Source organism: Colletotrichum karsti, assembly GCF_011947395.1.
Source record: "Colletotrichum karsti strain CkLH20 chromosome Unknown Scaffold21, whole genome shotgun sequence".
Classification (NCBI taxonomy): Eukaryota; Fungi; Ascomycota; class Sordariomycetes; order Glomerellales; family Glomerellaceae; genus Colletotrichum; species Colletotrichum karsti.
The window spans coordinates 811947-834725 of NW_024065921.1; the positions used below are offsets into that span (position 1 = coordinate 811947).

Here is a 22779-nt window from a genome sequence, read left to right on the forward strand (position 1 = left end):
CACGCCCATTCTTTTCTTCCTTCTTCGTCTCTGCTCTAACCGGCGCTGCCTCAAACTCGGCCCAGTACACCACATACCTGCATCTTCGACCTCCGCCTTGAGGACCAACAATAAAGGGGGGAAACAAGACGACGGCGACGACGACGACGACGACGACGACGACTACTGGTCGACTCATTCGCTTGAGTCTCGACCAACCTGAGGTGCCCTAAAGTCAAGGCCAAGCCCACGACTGCGCAAGGTCAAAGTCAAGCAAGGTCCCCCGACTGGACTGACTTGCCTACCTGACAACTGACAATCCTAACGTTGCCTCACCCTCATCTTACCTACGGACCAACCTTACCTACTTACGGAACCATCGCCGCCCATTTCTCGCCGTCCTACGCTACCACTACTGCGACTTGCCTCTCTATCGGTACCTCTACACACACACAGCCTGCGCTCTCGCTCGCTCACGTTGACCACCACGCCGCCCTCCTTCTTCTACCACGACGTCTCCCGTCTTCGTCAACCCTCCTACATCTGCATGCTTGCCGTCCATCCATCCTTGGCTGCCCTCTTTTATCCGCCCAAAAAAAACAACGTCTCAGACCTCTCTCATCCACCAAGACTAAATCCTGGTGCGCTCGCTCCTCACCTGTCTTTCATCCCCACCCCCTGTTCGCAGTCCACACCGACCTCCGTCTTTGACATCCAAACGCCGCCGCATCCCATCCTGCAACTCCCGGCGCACCTCCATCTTCGAGTCCGCTCTCACCACCTCCTTCCACCTACACGACCATCTTTGACGGCCGCGACTGTATTGAACCACCCGCGTAGCCTACGACGGCGGCGATAGCTGTCCTGGGGCCGGATTCGCGACGTACATCATCCGACTTGAAGCCCCAGACCGACCGACTTGATCCCGTTCGGGCTACGACCCAAAGCATTGAGTCGTTCCCTTGGGCCCCAACAGCCGCCGCCGAGCGAACGGATCAGCCGAGTCCGACAACAATCCAACGCGCATCGCATCGCCCAGAATATCGTCTACATCTACGGTAGACCCCGCGAATTCGACATCACCGTCATTATCATCACCTTTGCAACCATCGCAGTCACATTCGCCGAGCTGCCGCCGCAACCTCCTTGACCTGTCCCTCCCTCCATGGCGGCTTGAATCCGCCTGCGCTGCGAGTCACGTCCCTCCTCCAGTTGCGATAACTATGACTGCGTCGGCGACCTCGAATCACTTTCAAAATCCACCTGCAACAGATTGCTACGACCCCGATGACGTTCTACCTCACGGCAGTCCCCAGATGCAAGCTCACGAACCGAAGTTACTGCCCTCTCCCAGTCCGCCGCCCACCTCCAGCCTGAGGCGAAAGTCGCCCCACGGTCGTCGAAAAGTTGAGCCCATACAAGGCGATGCAGTGTTAGTCGCACATCTTGGAAACGGCCGACTGCCAGAAGTCGCCTTCACTGCCGCCATCGAACCGCTCGCCTCAGATAACGGATCCGAGGAAGACTCGTCGTCTCCAGAGTCTCCGGACCGCGATATGGCCCGGCCCCCTGAACCCTTCGACCTCAAGTCCTTGGCCGCCGGCGCACTGGCGGCTTTTACCACCCCATGCTCCGTCGACCCTTCCGCAACGAATGCTGTCAATACTGCTTCAGCAGCTCAAGTCAATCCGCTGCGCTCAAGGGACGGAATGGGAGCTCGACAGGAGATGGTCCCCCCGAGAATTGGCAGCCGAGATCTGCCCATTCGCGATGAGCGCCCTACTCTGGCTGCCCCTGCCATGGTTTTTCCCGCTGGAGAAAAGTATCCCGCCCATCAACCCCAACCAGCACATGCTTTGCACAAGCCTGAGGTCACAACTCCAATCAGCCCTTCTCAGTCTGCGCCTGGCGGTCTACCTCCCATGTTGGATTCTCCCAAGTCCGACGGCAGCGGGCATGGCCCACTGCCGTCCATCCGGTCACAGTTGGGGGACTTCAAGCGCTTGACGGAATCTGCCATCAGTCCAGACAAGGATTTAGGTCCGGCACGGCACTCTGCCTCGTTTCCTCGCTCGCCTCCGGCAAGTCTTCCTCGATTGCCCTCTTTGGCTGGGCTTCCAGGCGGCCATGGATCGCCTCCTATTTCACCAAACGAAGGCTTCCGAAGAGAGCTCCCTTCGCCAGCACATTCAATTCCTGTCGTCAGCCCGTACTATTATTCGTCCTCCAGTGGCGGAGGGCCACATAGACCAAGCGCCGACTATAGTAGCGGCACAGCAGAAACCCCCAGCACGGATCAGACGGCATCTACACCAGCCAACTCGGTGGCAGATCGAATGAGCATTGATGGTCTCACCAACCCTCAGGCCGGCTATGTCTGCACATTTGAGGGATGCAATGCCGCGCCGTTCCAGACGCAATATCTTCTCAACTCACATGCAAACGTTCACTCGTCTGCCCGGCCACACTACTGCTCAGTGAAGGGCTGCCCGCGAAGTGAAGGTGGCAAAGGCTTCAAGCGAAAGAATGAGATGATTCGACACGGGCTTGTTCACGACTCTCCTGGCTACGTATGCCCATTTTGTCCTGACCGAGAGCACAAATACCCTCGACCGGACAACTTACAAAGGTAGGCAGTTCGATATGTCGATGTTCCTCAGCGTTATGTCTATATTGCTGACAACTCTCTCAGGCATGTCAGAGTCCATCATGTGGACAAAGACAAAGATGACCCCTTGCTACGGGACGTCCTCGCTCAGCGGCCAGATGGTCCGAACCGCGGTAGACGACGTAGAGGAGGGCCTGCCTAGCTTGAATCATGTCATGGTTCATGTTTCTCGTACATACACTTTTTTCTGTCTTTCCCTCGCTATGCCTGATTCAACTACACAATGGTGGTCCAGGCTAGCTCAGCAAAGGACATGGGCCCAGGGCGGGTGTAAATAGGGGCCGGGTTTGGGATTCATGAGGTCCTTACGGTTATGATCTTGATGCATGGTTGCCAATTTTTTTTTTTTTTTTTTTTTTAGTCCCATTGGTCATTCGCGACGGAGGAGGCATTTTAGGCACGGTGAGTCCTATGCGATTGGCGCGGCACGAGCTCATGATGGCAATTGTTCTGTCTTGATCCAAGGGGTTTCTGGCGTTGCGGTGGACCATATACCACATTGACGAGTCGTTCGCGCCCCGTCACGTTCTGCCTTTTTTCTGTCTTTTGTTTCCCCCTTTTCTGAGATGACTGTTTCGACGTTATTTTTTGTCGCCACGTTCAGCGTATGCTCTGGACTGGCTACACGGCTTTTTATGAGCCAATGTATGGAGTGGATAGAGCTACAAATGTCCCCGTTCTTTGAATTACCCGCCATGATGTCTCTTCTTTTCTTCTTCTTTTTTTAAAGGGAGGGTGGGGGGTTGTTCCGTCTTGGGAAGCACACATGAATGGAGGGGTCGAACCCACAGGAGATCTTACAAGGAGCCGACTCACAACGCCCGCTGCTATTACATGATCTCTGCTTCTGGCTAGTTTACCACGATCTGCCATTCACCGACGTGAACCGCGTTGTCGCTGAGAAACTCGACCCCGATGCTCTGGCAGCCCTGCCGACTTCCAAGCTGTTCCATGACAAGCCAAAGTGGATCTTGCCGCAACCTTTCAGGCTCGATATCAAATTCGGGCGTTCGCACCGTCGCAGTCAGCTCACGGAACTCGCCACCTCCAGACACTGCAAGGACCGATTCTTGAGGGCCGCGCCCATAAATGAGAGAGACGCGAACGGCAGTCGTTGGGATGTGCTGGCCATGCAGACCCGTCAAGAGGGGACAGCGTACGACGACCTGAGCGCGGGTAAGTCTTGATACCGTCACCGGTGCTCGTCTTTGCTCCTCGCCTTCCCCAAAAACAAAAGTTGGTGTGCGGTTCCGCAGGAGGCCGGCTCCATCACTCGGAACGGGTCGGACCTGGCACTCGACCTGTGAGCCTACGCGCATGCCAAAATCTGCAAGCTGGCCGGGTTCCCAAGTCGAGCAGACGATGGTGTAAGTGCCGGGTTCTACCATCGGAACCTGTACGAGTGCGTTGCCCCGCCGATAGTCACCTGAGCTTGCGACAACATCCTTGACCCCGATGGACGTTACCCTTTTACCGTGAGCCCACACCAGGTCAACGTGGGTGGCAACCTCACGGTCTCCTGAAGAGAGCAGGATGGACAGCGGGGTGGTTCGAGGAACGGATATGCTGAACTGGGGGTTCTGGGAGTAGGTTATTGACGAGGCGTTACCTCCCGCGGTTCTCCTGGTCCACGCGCTGGATAGCTCCTTGTAATGCATCATTTCTTCTTCGGCCGGTTTGACTTCGAGTGGGGCCCGTGAGAACAAGGTGAACGTGCATGAGTAATTCTCCAATGGTAAATCCTGATGGGCCATGACGATGGTGTATGTCTTGCCGGCGCGAAGCTTGAACTTGGCGAGGGTCTGTGGGGAATCGACGTAAGGGCCCTGGAAAGCAGAGCCCTCCCTAACTTGGACCTTTTTCCCTCGATTGTCAAAAATGAAGATGCTGGTGAACCCAAGCTGCCTCGATACGGCTGCTAGTGATGCGGACTTCTTGCGAGCGATGTCGAGCTCTTCGTCCGCGAAATGTCTGCTGAGAAGAATCCAGACCGTCTCCCCGGTCCTGGACACCACCGAGTACTGAGGATTGTGCGCGAGGGAGGATGTCATATTCTTGGAGGGGACGCGCCAAGTGAAGTGGTGATCTTGCCGATGCGTGAACATATCCGGATTCCAGTTCAGGTACATGGACTCAAAGTTCTGCGCGACGTCTTCCACGGATATCCAGAACGAGCCAACAGGTCGGGAGTGTTCTGGTGGCATGGGCTCGACAGAGACAGTGGCATCATAAAGAGAAAGATCGGCCGTCGCCTCAACCAGTCCGGACGAGCCGACGCCTTTCCAGACAAGACCATCACACCATGGGTTCTTGACGAGGAGGCGACGCGCAGCTGGCGAGTTATCTATGTCGAGTACGGCGTAGTCGTGCTCGCCAACGAGGCCAAGAGCATCCTCCTCGGAAGGTGTTAGGCGGCCGGTGCCAAGCGTGATGATGAGATTGCCGGCCTGGTACGCCTCCTTGATGTCTTCCCAAGTCCCCTCGAGGTCTACATCCTCGCTACGTCTTCCTATTAGTTATCACCAGTTGATCGCCACCGACAGGGCACGGTGTTAGCATGGGGCACATACCTCTGCAGGAAGAGCTGCTCAGGTATCCAACCAGTAAGAACCCAGAGATCCGTGCCGGAGTTGCTGCCGGGAAAATCGTAGCCTCCGCGTACCTTGAGATAGGCCTTCTCCATGAGGGCTGGCCAGAGCAAGTTTGGATTTGTGCGGTCGACGACGAAGAGGGTGCGATTGTTTCGCGAAACGGGTAGCCGGTCATCAACGACGACTTGGCGGAAGCAGCCATTGAAGTGCATCCGAAATATGTACTTACCGCTACTCGAAATTCTCGGTCTACCCTTCTGGTGATCGAAGGGAAACATGATGGAGCCGAGTATCTGTTGAGGGCTGTCAGTGGGCTTATTCTGAATGCTGATTACTCGAGTTGAGGCTGACAGAATGTTTGTTTCCCTGGAGAATCTTCATGGCGGCACATAGACTGGCGACGACCGAGCAATCCGTTGTGATGTCTTGCACAAGATCGCACGCGCCTTTGGTGGCCATGAAATCCTCGTCTACAGATTGCAGCGCTGCCTTTTCCACGGGGCGTTTCCAGCCATCGAGAATGTCATGTTGTCGTGCCGACATGGTGTATTCCGCGGGGTCCCTGGTGGTGTATGTGAGCGGGGAATTTGGCAGGTGAAGAGGCATCCGGGCTCGGCAAGGACGCCCTCTCGTGCCTGGAACTCACGAGAAAACCTGCCCTCCTTCGGGGAGAGTGAAAGTGCTGTCGGCCGGGTCAGATTGCCATGGCGGAAAAATGTTGCCATGTAAGCGCGATGAGCGAAGAAGAATCGTCCTTTCGCCCGTGGGAATCTGCCGTACATGGCAGCGAGCAGCGGCATTCGTGGCGGAACCAACGTTGGGGGTGGCATTGACGCTTATCGCGGGAGGTGACGAGGCCTTGAGCTGCTCGGCACGGAGGATGAGTTTCTCGCATTGTTTTCTGAAACGGGCGCGGTCGACTGGTGACGAGGCTTCTTTTGCAGCCTTCATGTACAAGTCTGCAGCGGCGATGGCATGATTCAAGGCTTCGCGGCCTGTCGACTTGGCCATGAGGGCCTCTTCTCTCTGCACGGGCGGAGCAAGTCTGGTCAGCCAATTCGTTTACACTGCGGGACAATCGGCACGTAGACAGGTTTTACAGCGACTTGGGCCTTTCCTACTCACAGTGGCTCTCGCTTCCATGGTTGCCGCCGTCCAGCATGGCCAGGCTGGCTGCGAGGTGGAAAACAATGACAACAAGGCGGGTCGCGGGGCTGCCAGGAATTTGTACTCAGTGTGGAGGCAGTCAAGCACCGGCCGTCCAAGAAGATGTTATCGAAGATACATGGCATAAGGAAGTCTGGTGTAATGTTCGGGGTCTGAGGTTCGAAACCTATTCGAGAAGCTCTGGTTCCTGCTGTTCAGAGAGGCGAGAGTGTAAATTAGCGAGTTCCCTTTTTTGAAAAACAGGGGACGTGGCGCGGGGGAGGGGTCGATTTGGATGGAAGCGCAATGGAAACAGCCAAGAACAGTTGTTGGTTGGGAAATCAGATAAACATAGGTAGGTGTCGACAACAGGAAGTGAAGCTAAGGCCCTGTCGTTGGTGGGATGAGACGGAGCGGAACGGGCACCGGATTGAGGCTGTGCAAAAGCAAAACGGCTCCAAGCCCAAACACTTCGGAGCAGACGAGCAAGCAACAGACTCGACTAGGTGACTAGGTAACTAGCTAACTTACCATGGTAGGTAGGCAAAAACCAAAGACCAGAATTGGACTGTCGAAACCCAACGAAAGACCAGGCCATCCCGATTGAATAAGTCCAGGCTTAGCCCACGCACGTCACATTCGATCAGATTGACAGACTGACGATGAAGCCAAGCCGGACTAAGCCAGCGGGAAAGCGAAGCAGCCAATCCAAGACGGACAAGCTCGGTATACGCATGTGAGGTGGTGAGGATTCGAGACGTAGTTGAGTCGGCGGACAAAGTCAGGTCCCAAGTTGGCGAGGTCGTCCAGTTCGTTCGCTCGCTCGCTGCAGTTTCAGTGATTAGGTAGGCAAGAGGACGGGAGGCGCTTGAAGAACAAAACCCCGCGCATTCCAGTCAAACCGCATTCATCGCGAGACAACAGATGTCAATAAATTGCTAGCCAACTGGCATACCGCACTCGAGTGCTGTCCTGCCCTCCCTCCTGTAACCTACCCCCGGCCAGCTATGATTTGTTGATAAGGTAGGTACGCCGCCGTCATTGGCATGGATAAGGCGACGGCATTGAAACACGACAAGCCACACATCCAGTGTCATCCTAGGAAGTTGTCCTTTGTGAATCTCCATGACTTGTCCAACGCTTTCACGCATTTCCGGCTGCTCTCCTCCTGAGGCAAAGAAGGCTAGAGGTGCGCATGGATGGTCTTGGACAATTCGGTGTAATTGGGATTTACCGAGGTGCCGGACTCATGGCTTTCAGGTCACTTCTACCTCGACTGCTGACGTAAGGTTGAAAGAAACCTGGAAGGCGTAGGCCACTGTTCCAGCTGAGTCGTCTGGGCAATTTAGTAACCTGGAAGGCGGTCCGTACGAATACTTACGCTCGCTACCTTACCTCACGGTCTACCGAAAAACCCCACCAAGTGACCTCACCGGTTAACCGAGCCGGTACTCGGTCGCCTTTGGCTGCTGGCATATGGTTGGTCGTCCGGCTGATTGGTCTCAAGGGGCCGAGGTCGTCAAGTAGGCAAGTACAGAGTAGGTAGGTAAGGTAATTACTGAATGAATGACCTTCCAGTTTACCGCCCCCAGCAAGCTGGTCACGGCCGTACACCGTGGGCGGGGGCCGCCCGTTGAACAGAACAGACGCCCTTAAAGTTTGGCCTCGGTCCGTTCGTCTCGTCCTGCGCCGTAATCGCCGGTGTTTATCTCTTTGATCACTGCGTGCGTATTGTACATCGTCAAGCTGGCTTAGACTTATAACCTCTCCTGTTACCCCCTTGAATTACCAGCGTGTCTCCGTCTCCGTCCCTGTCTCCTCTTCTTTGCCTCGGATCCCGATCGGGGCGGATCGCCGACGCCGACACCGACACCGACACCGACCGCTGACGCGATTCCAAGCTCCTGCTGCGGCCGTGTCTTGCGTCCCATCCCGTACAGATCCCTTCGCTCCCCTCGAGGTTCTTGTCGCAACACACTCGTCATCTTCCGACTTGTCGGTCCATATTCCAATCGCAACCGGACGCAAGCTTTCATTATGGCTTCTCAGTCAAAGCCGGCTACTTTATCGCCATGGGGCAAAGCTGTTGCCGGCGCCACGGGCGCCGTACTGGCCAACACGCTGGTCTATCCACTTGACATGTGAGAAATGCCTGCCATCGTGAGCTTGCAACTCATGCCTCTAAATCCATCCATCCATCACCCGGTCCCAGGTCACGTCAATTTCGGTCCCGTGAGTCCAACCCGTCGTTCCTGAATCCTAACTAATCAACCACCTTCTCGTCAAGAGTCAAGACGCGTCTCCAGGTACAAGTCAGGTCGCAAAAGTCAGACACCGAGATCGATCCGAACGAACCCGTCGAGCCGCACTACTCGTCTACATGGGATGCTATCAGCAAGATTGTCGCAGATGATGGCGTCAAGGGTCTGTACTCGGGCATGGGCGGCTCTCTCCTCGGCGTTGCGTCCACCAATTTTGCCTACTTTTACTGGTACTCCGTCGTGCGCACCCTCTACCTGCGTTCGGCAAAGACGACGGCAGCCCCGTCAACCTTGGTTGAGCTCAGCCTTGGCGCAGTCGCTGGTGCCGTCGCCCAGCTCTGTACGATTCCCGTGGCCGTCATCACCACGCGCCAGCAGACCCAGCGCAAGACGGAACGCAAGGGTTTTGTCGACACGGCCCGGGAGGTCATCGAAGGAGACGATGGTGTGTTCGGATTGTGGAGGGGGCTGAAGGCTAGTTTGGTACTCGTCGTCAACCCCGCCATAACGTACGGCGCCTATGAGAGACTGAAGGAGTCTTTCCTACCGGGCAAGAACAACTTGAGGCTCTGGGAGGCATTCCGTGAGTTGATGGCGCGATGGCTTCACTAGGCGCATCCCACTAACGTTTCGCAGTACTGGGAGCTGCCTCCAAGGCCCTAGCAACCATCGCCACGCAGCCGTTAATAGTTGCAAAGGTAGGCCTGCAGTCCAGGCCGCCCCCGGAGAGGAACGGGAAGCCTTTCAGCAGCTTCGTCGAAGTCATGAACTTCATCATCGAACGCGAGGGTGTCCTGGGCCTATTCAAGGGTATTGCGCCACAAATTCTCAAGGGCTTCCTGGTGCAAGGCATCCTGATGATGACCAAGGAACGGTATGTTTGCGCTCACTATTTACATCTACTACTCAAAGTCAGCTAACTTGATGGCAGCATGGAGCTCTTGTTCATTCTTTTCTTCCGTTATCTCAAGACACTTCGCACAAAGCAGTTGCAGAAGGTCGCCCAGACCGCTGCCGCGGTCGGTAACGCATCTTCGATCAAGCCCCTTGTCCAGAGGTAAACTCAAAGCAACTTGACTAGACAGACGGCTGAGGGAGTCGGCATTTGAGCTATTTGGAGCAATGCGCAGAGCACATAGAGAGAACGTAGACGGACGCTGTCGAGACGTGGTTCAGACGGGTGGTAGAGGGAGCATTTCAAATTCAGTGTCAGATTGCGCAGCTGAAGGGCTGATCGTCACTGGCTAGATGTAAGGTTCCCCGTTGCACAATTATTGTATTGGCTAGAAATTTGCATTCACATGCTTCTTTTCTTCCACTCCATCGAATCACAAGTTGACTGCCTTCTTTTGACCTTTTGAGTCCAAAGGTCGCAGAAGGTTTCCACCCTGAATAATATAAAAACTTGACAGCAGACACTATCTACTGTGACAAGATTGATCAAAACCCTAAACATGAAGAGTCGTACCTTATGGAAAGGACACCTGGGTGATGCGAACCTCGATGGTTAAAGGGGACAGTGGAGGAGACCGTGCCTACCTACAGTGTAGGTATCTGTAAGGTACCTAGGGTATCACACGGATTGCCGCCCCGCAACATGTCCAGTGCCACTCCTCCTCCACTCCGGTCATGGCCACAGCCACAGCCCGCCCAACGTAGGTAGGCTACCTAAGCCAACCGCCTCGCCAGAGCAAAATTAGGGCACGGAATTTCGACCCCACAACCGATCCCCAACCACGACCACGCACGACGAGTCTCGTTATCCTGCCTCCCCGAAATCCCGCGACCGAACACTTCAGACTTCACCACCAAGTTAGGGGCACCTTTCGACCGCAGCAATGGCCAGTACGTCGTCACTCAATTGCTCCCGCGCATCCAAATCCCCCTGCTAATGTTATCACAGAGTCCAAGAACTCCTCGCAGCACAACCAGTCGCGCAAGGCGCACCGCAACGGGTACGATTGATTTTCCCAGGGGAGAAACGTCCCCGATAGATACGACACGGAGATGCTGACGAAGTACCTACAGCATCAAGAAGCCCAAGACCTCGAGATACCCGTCGCTGAAGGGCACCGACCCCAAGTTCCGCCGTAACCATCGTCACGCTCTGCACGGCACCATGAAGGCCCTGGTACGACTCTCCGAGCCACGATCCGAACTCCCTCAATACACTTATGAAGGCCACTGACACCTACTACAGAAGGAGCTCAAGGAGGGCAAGCGCGAGACGGCATAGAGGGAGAGCGTTGAGTTCATGGTTATTGGTCTCTTCTACGGCAAGGCTGCGATGCAATGGGGCATTAGGGAATCACATGAAACTGGCAAAAAGATTTGAGCCAGCAAACAAATCAATCAACCACGATTCAACCTCCCGCTTCTGAACTTTTATCCTACCTCTCGTGGCCTTGTTTCATGTTTGTGTGTTGAACGTACTCCACAGCACGATTCACATAACTGACGAAGACATGGCACTACTCTGTGCATTGCCATGTGACTTGGGCATATCGCACGCGGCTCATCAGAGGCAGCCCCTTGTACAAGGCCAACAAAAGACAGCTGATGGGATGAGTAAGTTGGGATCCTTGCCCTCTACTCGGAGCTGCTGCTACGGATTGCACTGGGAGAGAATAATACCCAATTAATTGACTGGTTCCAAAATAAAATAAAATAAGACAATGTTCAAACTTGATCACTGTCAATGGTGCGGTTCGTCCGCTGTTATCATAGACGCAAAAACTTTCCATTGCCACTCAAAGGTCACGGACAACTGGCCCTCAACTTGTAACGGGGTAAGGTGATGAGAGGGAGAGAAAAAATAATAAAAAGGTGGGATACGTAAATGAAAGGGGTAGAAGTTCCGGTGGTGAGAGAGCTTGCAGCATTCGCGACGCGGAAGAGTGACCTCTCCTGGCGAACAGATGGAGATAATTAGGTTGACCTATTCCCTTTTTTAATGCATGCCAATCCATTCTCCCTCGCCGATGCTGTCCCTTTTGGTTAGGCTGTTGATGGGCACTCTCCACCCACGGGCGCCAGTTCCGAATCCGTCCGGAATCTGCTAAGATGTCTCCATCTGGCCTCCTATCTAGTACCTGTAGTACCTAAGGTACGGATAGGTAGGTGCGAATACCTACCTCAGGGCCACCACGAAGCCCCTGGAGACAATGAACCTTGGCCGGACACATTGGATCATTCGTTGGTTTCCGTTGCCTCGAGACCTGAACTTACCTACCTACCTACTACCCGTGTGTACGCCGATGACACCTTCTGACTAAGCAGCCGCCGCGCCACGTTGCTGAACCCTCCGCCTAGGTAGGTACTTACATGAGTAGTGTACGTCTCCTCATTCCCAGAGGCAGTAAGTTATTCTGCCCTCCTTTTTTTTCCCTTCACCCCCTTCATTCGGGTAATACCTTCAGACGACGCCAGCCTTGAATATCGTATTACCTGCCTGGCAGCAGCATTTCTTGAATAATACTGTTCGCTTTCCAGAGCATTGATCTCCCCGACACTTTCCCTCCTCCCTCCCACCTCCCCCCACCTCAAGCATCTTCACAACCTTCGCCATCACCTCTGTGTGATAGAAACGCCCTTATACCACGCCGTCCTCATCCTCGCCATCGTTAGGACTCGGTCCCGAATTGAACAAAGCACGCACGGCGCCGCTTGCTTTACCATAGGTACGCCAGGGACTCGGAGCGACTCAGGGAAGCAGCACACAGTCTTTTCTTGCAGCGATCCATCTCGCATCCAACACTCGTCATTCTCGCCCGCCCTCAGATATATCACCCTCTGAGGCCCTCGTCAAACCAAACCAAGTCCTCTGCAGACAAGACATGTGTTAAGCAGGTCCCTCATTCTATCCCGACTCCTTTGAGGTCAGGCAGGTTTCTGCAGGAGCTTTGGGCACCGAATACGTACTATCCATACGATTCTCTTTTTCGCGCCGTCGGAGCTTAGCCACGCGGGAAAGAAAAAAAAAGAACAGGCCCTTTTGGCCGCTGCCTTCTTGAACGAACTGAAAAGACGAGAAAGTCCTCGTCTGACCGAGCAGCAACCCTGGTCGCATACTCGGTTCTTGCGCCGCCAGTACGGGCCCTCTATTCTGCAGAGTGTCATTGAGACCAGACTCAATCCACTCGAATTGAGTTGACCTGGTCCTGCGACCATTCGAAATCTCGAAACAGCGCTGGTCCCTCCTTGCCCGGGCCGACCCCATTCCATCGCAAGACAAAGACACGACACCCTTCACTATAGCCACCGGCATCGTTTCATCTGCCAACTGCCAACCTTTTACGCCATCATTCGACTTCACCTCCCCGCCGCCCTGGTGCGACATACTCTTTCGCCGTAATCCCGTCGTCTGTCAACAATGCTCAACAACATGTCTGGCAGTCACATTGCGGGCAACCGCAATAGCACCCCCGAGGCAAACACGACGTCGTCTCTGCGGCCCCCTTCTTCGAGGGCTGTTCCCGCCAACAGCCATCTAAGGGCTTCCGCCGACATGGCTGCTCTCCAGAACTCGTCTCCCTCGAGCCGCATCCGACCATCCTCTGACTTCTACGGTCAGTCTCAACAGGGCCAGGGCCATGGCAATCCCGATGTTGATCCCCAGGACAAGATCGCCCAGCAGTGGATAGCCGACATCGATCAGTACGAGACAACACTGGAAGAGATGGCCGCCGCCACCCTCGACCAGGACTTCAAGGATGAGTTAAGCGCCATTGAACAATGGTTCCGGGTTCTCAGCGAGGCCGAGCGTACCGCCGCTCTCTATGCTCTGCTACAACAGACCACCCAGGTGCAGATTCGCTTCTTCATCCAGGTCTTGCAGCAGATGGGTAAAAGCCATCCCTTGTCTGGGGTTCTCTCTCCCGCCAACTTTGACAAAGGTACTCCATCAACTCCAATGCAGTTTGCTCTTGTTCAGTCGAACATGTACTAACTTTTCGTCTTCCAAGACCCCATGTCGAATCGCCTCAGCGATGCCATGAACAAGCTGAACGTGGATTCTGCCAGGAACTCCATTGCTCGTCCCTCGAGCACCGCGACTGGCAAGCGTCAATCAGGTCTCGATCCCTCGACCATCAACGCGATGTTCCCCGATGCCGCTGCGGCTATCGCCACTGAGAAGGCCAAGTTCACACAACAGAATGGCGCCCCGCCTTCTTCCAACCGTAATAGCGCCGTCGGTGATCGTCAATCCCTTGCAGCCCCGACAATCTCAGCTCCTGGCGAAACCCACGACTCCAACGGACAAAACCAGACCTCACCATGGGCCGGAGGCGATCAGACGGCCCAGGGGGCCAAGTCCGCTGGCAGCCAGCCGCCGATGGGTCAATTCCAAGCACCCCCGAGATCCCCTCGCCCCCAGATTTCGGGTAACCAGAACATCCAGAACACTACTCTGACGACTAGCGACAAGCCGGCAGATCTCCCCCTTCTTTCCCCTTACAACCCCAGTGGCGGAAACTGGGCCTCTATGGTCAACACCCCGCTTGTTGCCAACTTCAACCCCCAACAAAGCGGCAACCAGGCGGACATGGTCGCCAACGCCACCGCTATGAAGCTGGCAGCTCTCTCGACGGTCAACAATCGATTTGCCCTTGACGATGTTCGCAAGTACCGACGAGCTCGCTCCAACGACGCCCCTGGCGCTCCGGGTCAACCGGGAATACCTCAGAACGCCCAAGGTGTCAACGTTCCGGGCGCCAACGTTGTCATGATCAACGAGCACGGACAGGTCCTCAGCCGTGAGCAGATGATCGCTTTGCAAGCCCAGAACATCGGTTTTGGTCAGCATCGGTCTCGTCCCAACTCCCCTGGTATCGCAATGCAGCCAGGCTTTGGCGGACCCATGGCGTTCGCGTCTCCGCAGAATAACGGATTTCTCAGCGCTTACGATGGCTCTTCGCCTCTTCTCAACAATGGCATTCCTCAGGTGAACGTCGGTCAGCTGGGAATTGGCAACCACGAAGGATATTTGTCCGATCATTCTGACATGAATCGCGGCCGCTCTCCCCGCGGTCGCCGTGGCAGCTCAAAGCCTCCTGAAGACCCGACGGACCCTAGCCTATTGCAGGATATCCCCAGCTGGCTGCGCAGTCTCCGCCTGCACAAGTACACGGAAAATCTCAAGGATATGAAGTGGCACGAGCTAATTGAGCTGGACGACAAGGCTTTGGAGGAACGCGGCGTCAACGCTCTGGGAGCCAGGCGTAAAATGCTGAAGGTTTTTGATCAGGTGAAGGGTGAGTACCAAACCATTGTTTGCATAGAGTATCGATACTGACGCACAATAATCAGAGGCGAAAGCGGAAGGCAAGATCGGTTAAGATAAAGCTCATGAATGACGTCCACCACGATATGCATATACGCGACCCCGCTTCTGGCCATGGAGAATGCATGAAGCTTGGAAGAAGTTCTTGGGTATAGATGACACCCTGTCGGGGAGGCAGTATCGCGAAATTTGACCGTATGTGGCTTGACAGTCGGGAAGAGGGGCGGCGTGGTGGATTGTTTGTTTTAGCAACTCTCGTGATTCTGTACATATATAAGATATCACCCCGGTCTTAGCGGCGTGTAACGAGCAGCTTTACGTCACTCTTCCCGTCGCTGCCAAAATACTGACGAGAATCATTGAGTCTTGATCTAGGCGGCAACTCCGAGAACTGCGCAATAGGATCCAAGGTACCAAGTGATCCGGGCGTATGGACCGTGGTGACTTGTAGGGCTGATGATTTTTGGGTGTCATGGCACGAACTGGCGACTCAGGCTGATCTACGGACACGAAGCACACCTCATGGTTGGGTGGGGCGTTTGGGCCTGTGCGTAGGTACCTCACACGACGCTGAACCTCACTTTGCCTACCTCACCTTCCCTTACCTTGTGCACTTGCTTACGTGCCTACGTATAGCGTCGATTCCCTCGCTTCACCTTCGCCATTGCACGTCGCAAAATGCGTACGTAAGTAGCCAGCTGCCGCTCTCTTCTGCATCCACACCTCTTGGCGTGTAGCAAGGCTTCTGCGCTGTCCAAAGGAACACCCAGGCACGGATACCTGATATCCCGTAAGAAATCCCTGCTGCCATTTACTCGGAGTATCTCAGAAACACTGCGACTCGAACGACGAGAAACACGACTATAATTCCGCCGATGACGACCGTAACCTTGCAGATTCATCCTTGTGTGTTGAAATTTACATGGTCACCAGCAGCTCGAATCTTGCACTGCTCTCTCAATCAACGTCCCGGATTGATCCCGAGTAGCTACCATGGACTTTGATCAGAGCCGCCCTGGGGTCGCAAACCTCCGGGACGGGCCTAGGCCTGCTGATGAGGAGGATGACGATGATGTATCAGACGCTGACTCAGACGAGATGGAGCTTCGCGGGGACATTGCAAAGTTTGATCAGTCGGTTCGGGAGTTTCTTTCGTCACACCAAGGAGGTAGCATTATCGACGACATCGAGGACAACGGATTTAGGACGGCACCGCTGGCCGGCAAATCAAAACCTACTCCACGCGGCAACATTCGTGGCCCTCGCCAGGCTGCTGAACCACGAGGCGACATAAAACTCCGTCTCGCCGGCGTCAACCAAGCCTTCATGACCGGGGACTACGACAAGGCAAGAAACCTCGTATTCGAGATCATCAGAATCAATGCCGAGACTCATCAAGCATGGACTGTTCTGGCTTCCATATTCCGCGAAGAGGGCCTCAGCGACAAAGCCCTGATGGCCATGGTCATTGCTGCTCATTTGCGCCCGAAAGATGGTCCCGGCTGGATGAGCTGTGCCTCGTTCGCCATGAGCCTGGCTGAGAAAGGGCAAGAAGGGGCTCTCAAGACTGCGCTAATGTGCTACTCCTCCGCCGTCAAAGCCCAGCCCACGAATCTCGACGCCAGACTTGGGAGGGCTGAGGCCAGTCACCGCCAGGGTTTCCTATCGCAAGCAATTAGTGAGTTCTCGTACGTGCTGGAGCGCCGTCCTTTGGACATTGACGTCGTGAGGAGGCTGGCGGAGGCATGCGCCGACTCGGGTGGCGCTGAGGAAGTACAAAGAGCCGTAGCTGCCTACCAACAATATTTCGCCCACGCCCGCACGGCAGACCAAGATGCGGAGAAGGAGTTGTCTTGGCACGATGTCGGCATATTCGTGGAGTTGTTCGCCTGCGCTGGCGACTACGCGAACGCCATATCGCAACTCAAGTCGCTGTCCCGATGGATGCTCGGACGGCAAAGCGACGAAGTTTGGGACGAATGTGCCGATGACAGGGAATGGGACAAGGAAGACACACGTCGTCTCCAAGTGCCCTCTTTCGGCCGTTCTCCCTACGGGGCACGCACGTATGGTCTGGGCCTGCCCTTGGAGTTCAGGGCCCGCCTCGCCCTGTATCGCTTGAAGATTCGGGATGAAGAAGAATCCAACGTAAGTCCCTCGTCGACTCCTCATATACCGTGTCAAGCACTCACGCTGTTAGTTGCACTTGCAATGGCTAGATCCAACGGAGTCCGCGACGGCTACCGCCGTCGAGGACTTTCCCTACCTCATCCGCGATATCGCCGACGAACTCTTTTCTGTTGATCGTATTCCCGAGGCCTTGGACTATTATGAACTTCTCCGGCATTCAGTCTACGGTCAAGATGCCACATTGCTATTGCAGCTCGGTCGCTGCTACTTGTATAGGTCCGACTTGGCTGCTGCAGAAGACTGCTTCCTCATGGCCATTCATGTAGACGAAGAAAGCTTTCACGCACGCGTTGAGCTAGCCAGGGTCTACGAAAAGTCCAGAGAGGAGGAGGAGGCTCTGATTCTTGTTAACGAGGCCATGGCCCTTCGGGGTATCGATGACGAAGAAGATCGGCTTGCAGGGGGCAGTAGAGATGCGAACCGACGAAGCCGAGGTTCTACTTTGGCCGATGGCACGAAACCCCGGCGGAAACGGGATACTCAAAGTAAACCGGCCAGCGGTCTTGTCCGACCCAGATATCGCACCAGGAAGCTGGTTGCCCCAGATCAGCGTCTACAGGAGGAGCGTGCCCGGGCTGATGAGCTCACGAGGCGTTACGGGATTGCGCGCAATCTGAAGAAGGATATCCAGGCTGGCAATCACTCACTGATACCGACCTGGATGGCTGCTGCTGAAGAGCTGGTCAACGAATTCAGATCGTTCAGGAAGTTTTACCCTTGGGACAAGTATCTCAAATATCTTGGGGCCGCCAACGACGTCGTGTTCAGCGCGTCGTCCAGAATGCAGCCAGGTCTCTCAGAGTTGGCCGAAAGACTCTCAAAAAGTGAGACCTTGATGCCCACCCTCCATCCGCCTTACAAAGTTACTTTTGCGTATGGTTGCTGACAAAATTTTCAGACATTGCCCCATCTCTCGCGGACGATAAGAGAAACAGCCTCGCTTACGAAGATGATGGCTATCGTGGAATACCCTTTGGCGAGTGGCTAGAACTGTTCCTCGACTATGCCATCAGCTTGGCACTTGCCAACCGCGGGGAAGAAGCGTACCAGGTTTGCGAGGCTGCCAGAGATTCCATCGTCTTCGTCAATTCGAAGGACTACATGTTCCTGATCCATGTGGCATGGGCCGGTAAGCGCCTTCCATCACAAGGATGTCTGAGGGCAAGGCTGATGCGTTGCTAGCGTGTGCGATTTATCTGGCTGACGAGGAGATGTGCGTGGCGGTCGCAAGATTCTTCATGAAAGTACGCCAGCTGGATTCGGATTCATACCGTATGTTTGCCGCGTTGTGCAGACTGTGCCAGTCTCCGGCATCTTGGTATAATTCAGGGCCTGCCCAGAAGTATATCTTGCGGCAGATCAAGATTATCGATGCCTCGCATTTATCAACACGTCAGCCAGACAGGCACCAGGAGGCCATACGCTCGGAGACAGAGAGCCATTCCGAAACCAAGCAGCTTGATATATGTCTTCTGATGCTTTATGGGCATATCCTATTTACGTCGACGAGTTATACCTTTGCTCTTAGTAAGTGCAATGCTGCCAACACATCGTACGAAAAAAAACTTTCAGACTTGACATGGACTAATTTGCGACTTATGCAGACTACTTCCTCCGAGCACGAACGCTGGACCCTTCAAATCCCATGATCAGCCTCAGCGTGGGTCTCGGATACATCCATCACGCACTAAAGCGCCAAGCAGATAACCGACAATATCTGATTATGCAGGGGTTCGCTTGTGTATTCGAGTTCTGTCATTCCAAGCTCGCCGGGACACCGGACGAGAGACGGGAGGCATTTTTTGGTGTGGCGAGAACATTTCACATGCTCGGACTCCACCACCTTGCTCTAGAGTGGTACCGAAAGGTGATGGGTCCAGAAGACTTGCAGATTGATGAACGGCAGGACGAGGCGGCGAGCCGAGATGTAATTTTGAGCGCTGCCTACAACGAGTATGCGCTGTTCATAAGCAGTGGAAGCGTCGACGAGCTGGAACAGGCTGTGCTTCCTCGGCTGGTGCTCTAGGGGTGCAGACAAGACAAATACCATACCAAAGACGAACCTAACTGTGCTACGTAACAGCTTTCGGGCTTGCCTGTGCACCTTACACTTGAATACCCTCCAATACGAGCCCGGATTTCGAGCCTCACTGACAAACGTCTTGGGCTTTGCTTTGCTGCCTCACCGGTTCTATCCCATGTAGCCGATGGCCGACTATCCGTACCGCGCTTCGCTGCGCCAGGACTAGTAGATACCCCTATGCGATATTCACGTAAGGCAGTATACAGTATCCTAATACCACCACAACAACAGCAACAACAACAGCAACAATAGCAACAACAGCAACAACAGCAACAACAGCAACAGCGATGACGATGGCAACCACGATAGTGACACCAAGAACAATAACGACAACGGCGTGTCGCCCCGGGCGGGTGTTGATTTAGTCTCTTGGAAGGACTGGGGGCCGTAGGTCGAGCGGTGATAGGTTGATTGATTTAGGTTCAGTGAAACAGGCTGTACGCCGCGAGAACGTGGTCCAGACGACATTAAAGGACCTAGATTCGACATCGAGACAATTGAGCTCAGGCATCACCGTGTATTTTTTTTTTTTGGATTGCAAGGTTAGTTGAAAGCATCAACACATCACGCAACGACGCAGGTAACGGCCTACGGCCGGTGTCAAGGCGGTACTCTCAGAAGCCTCGCTCAGAACCCTGAGGTTTTCATGTACGAATACGTAAGGTCCGCACGGTAACACTAACCGGGGACTCATCATTTCTGGAAGGTGGGGTAGCCAGAATTCTCCAACTGAAATTTTCGCGCTAACTCGTACAAAGTTCCCGATTTTTTCACCCCGCCCCAGGGTCACTGATCAATCTTGGAGGGGCAGTTTTTCGATAACAAAACACTCTGCGCCGGCGTCGCAACGAGTTCTCTTACCCTTCATTCAGGCACCGGAGGTGAAGACAATAAGCTTCTTGTGTCTCTGACATTCTCACCTTCCGTCCAGCAATCCATTGGAGTGCAAAGCCGAGCCGAGTCGAGTCGAGCAATCTCCAAGCGACCTCCACGACATCATATTTGAACCCCTCCGCTGTCGTCACTTTCTTCACCACACAACCACGATGAATTCGACAGCCAACCTGCGCATATTGCTCATAGGCAATGGTGGTCGCGAACATGCGCTGGCCTGGAAGCTGAGCCAGTCCCCCCTGGTCGAGGCTATCTACGCCGCCCCTGGCAATGGAGGTACTGCTTCCTGCCCCAAGACTACCAACATCACCGATATCGCCGCCAATAACTACGCCGCCCTCGTCAAATTTGCTCAGTCCAAGTCCGTTGGTCTTGTTGTCCCTGGCCCCGAGGCGCCTCTTGTCGATGGTGTTGAAGCCTTCTTCCGTGCTGCCGGTATTCCTTGCTTCGGTCCTTCGAAGGAGGCCGCCCAGATGGAAGGTAGCAAGACCTTCTCCAAGGATTTCATGAAGAGACACAACATTCCTACTGCCGCCTACGAGAACTTCTCCAGCTACGAACAGGCTGTTGCCTATATCGACTGTATATCTCATGACGTCGTCATCAAGGCTACCGGCTTGGCCGCTGGCAAGGGCGTCATCATCCCTACTACTAAGGACGAGGCTAAGCAAGCCCTCAAGGAAATCATGGTCGACCGAGCTTTCGGTGACGCTGGAGATGAGGTCGTCATCGAGGAATTCTTGACCGGCGACGAGTTGAGCATCCTCACCTTCAGTGACGGAAACCACACCATGTCCCTCCCCCCAGCTCAAGACCACAAGAGAATCGGGGATGGAGACCAGGGCCTCAACACTGGTGGCATGGGCTGCTACGCTCCCACTACCATCGCTACCAAGGAGCTAATCCGCCAAATTGAGCTCGAAGTCGTCCAGCCGACTGTCGCTGGCATGCGCAAGGAGGGCTACCCATTCAGAGGTGTCTTATTCACCGGCCTCATGATTACCCCACACGGCCCTAAGGTTCTCGAGTACAACGTCAGATTCGGTGACCCGGAGACCCAGACTGTGCTCCCTCTTCTATCCGCCGATACGGATCTCGCCGAAGTTATGCTCGCATGCACGGCTCACGAGGCCCGCTTGGACTGCGTCGACATCAACATCGAGAATAAGTACAGCGCTACCGTCGTCGTGGCCGCAGGCGGTTACCCAGAAGCTTATGCCAAGGGAACCCCCATGGTGGTCAACCCGTCGATGTCACCGGACGTCACGGTCTTCCATGCCGGAACGAAGCTGACTCCCGAAGGCCAGCTTCAGACTGCGGGAGGTCGTGTCATCGCCGTGAATGCCACTGCTGAAAGCCTCGAAGCCGCGGTCAAAAAGGCGTACGAGCAGGGAGTCACACTCATCAGCTTCGACAAGATGTACTATCGCAAGGACATTGCCCACCGCGCGTTCCGTTCAAAACAAGAGCGTGAGGCTCTGACGTATGCCGGCGCTGGCGTAAGTGTTGACGCGGGCAACGAGTTCGTCGAGCGCATCAAGAAGGCCGTTCGTGCGACCAAGCAGCCTGGTGCGGATGCCGAGATTGGCGGCTTCGGTGGCGAGCTAGATCTCGCCAAGTGCGGTCTTCAACTCGACAACGGCCAGCTCCCGGTTTTGGTCGGGGCGATTGACGGCGTTGGCACCAAGCTCATGATTGCTCAGAAAATGGGCAAGCACGATACCGTAGGTATCGATTTGGTGGCAATGAATGTTAACGACCTGGTCGTCCAGGGAGCCCGACCCCTAATGTTCTTGGACTACTACGGATGCAGCAGGCTTGACCTGGGAACCGCGGCATCCTTTGTTGAGGGCGTTGCGGCGGGTTGCATTGATGCCGGGTGCACACTTGTCGGTGGTGAAACCGCTGAGATGCCCGGCATGTACCAGAAGGACGACTATGACGCCGCTGGTTGCGCATTCGGCGTTATGATCAACAGCCAGAGGCTGCCCCGCAAGGATGATATGGCTCCTGGCGATATTTTGCTTGGTTTGGCGTCGAGTGGCGTCCACTCGAACGGCTTCTCTCTCGTACGCCGTATCCTAGAGAGAGAGGGACTTGCTTACACGGACGAGGCCCCGTGGGATGCTGGCAAGACAGTGGGTGAGAGCCTCTTGACACCAACCAAGATCTACGTCAAGAGTCTACGCAAGGTCGTTGAAGGCCGCCTGGTCAAGGGCCTTGCCCACATTACTGGTGGTGGTCTGATTGACAACGTGCCTCGTATGCTCCCGGATCATCTGGCTGCCGAGATCGACCTTAACACATGGGAGATGCCTGCCGTCTTCAAGTGGCTGAAGACAAGCGGTAACGTCGAGCCGTATCAAATGGTTCGCACCTTCAACACTGGCATCGGTATGGTTGCAGCTGTGGATGTAGCCTTTGAGAAAGAGGCTGTCGCAGCATTAGAAGCTGCTGGCGAGAGAGTCCTTCGCTTGGGCAGGTTGGTGCAGCGATCCGGCAAGGAGCCCCAGTGCACGGTGCTTAATTTAGACACGTGGGCATGATGTGTTGGTTTTGGGAAATGGGATGGGCGTTAGAGATTAGAGGCAAAAGTTTACCACCTGAGTTCACTCGCATTCATGAAGACCACACACAACTGCTCATGCCCAGTGATTAAGCAAAGTGCCGTTGACGAGGATGTC

At 54.8% G+C, this 22779-nt stretch overlaps 5 protein-coding genes across 5 annotated transcripts; 4 read left to right on the forward strand and 1 right to left on the reverse strand.

Moving 5' to 3' along the window:
• Positions 1-3498: 3498 nt before the first annotated feature.
• On the reverse strand, positions 3499-6249 carry CkaCkLH20_07047 (PALB protein; the record flags this gene model as incomplete). Its single annotated transcript, XM_038889764.1, has 4 exons — positions 3499-5146; positions 5218-5531; positions 5590-5800; positions 5885-6249. 4 exons carry the CDS (start codon positions 6247-6249, stop codon positions 3499-3501), a joined length of 2538 nt encoding a protein of 845 aa, XP_038745127.1.
• A 2172-nt stretch (positions 6250-8421) lies between these two features.
• CkaCkLH20_07048 (uncharacterized protein) lies at positions 8422-10881 on the forward strand (the record flags this gene model as incomplete). The annotated part of the gene is made up of 7 exons (XM_038889765.1): positions 8422-8525; positions 8672-9228; positions 9282-9519; positions 9577-9668; positions 10549-10600; positions 10674-10776; positions 10846-10881. 7 exons carry the CDS (start codon positions 8422-8424, stop codon positions 10879-10881), a joined length of 1182 nt encoding a protein of 393 aa, XP_038745128.1.
• Positions 10882-13017: 2136 nt separating this feature from the next.
• Positions 13018-14983, forward strand: CkaCkLH20_07049 (uncharacterized protein; the record flags this gene model as incomplete). The annotated part of the gene is made up of 3 exons (XM_038889766.1): positions 13018-13540; positions 13610-14899; positions 14955-14983. 3 exons carry the CDS (start codon positions 13018-13020, stop codon positions 14981-14983), a joined length of 1842 nt encoding a protein of 613 aa, XP_038745129.1.
• A 938-nt stretch (positions 14984-15921) lies between these two features.
• CkaCkLH20_07050 (RNA polymerase III transcription factor tfiiic) lies at positions 15922-19144 on the forward strand (the record flags this gene model as incomplete). The annotated part of the gene is made up of 5 exons (XM_038889767.1): positions 15922-17076; positions 17129-17942; positions 18017-18247; positions 18301-18390; positions 18723-19144. 5 exons carry the CDS (start codon positions 15922-15924, stop codon positions 19142-19144), a joined length of 2712 nt encoding a protein of 903 aa, XP_038745130.1.
• A 1103-nt stretch (positions 19145-20247) lies between these two features.
• CkaCkLH20_07051 (uncharacterized protein) lies at positions 20248-22641 on the forward strand (the record flags this gene model as incomplete). The annotated part of the gene is made up of 1 exon (XM_038889768.1): positions 20248-22641. The coding sequence occupies one exon, from the start codon at positions 20248-20250 to the stop codon at positions 22639-22641; it is 2394 nt and encodes a 797-aa protein (XP_038745131.1).
• Positions 22642-22779: the final 138 nt, after the last annotated feature.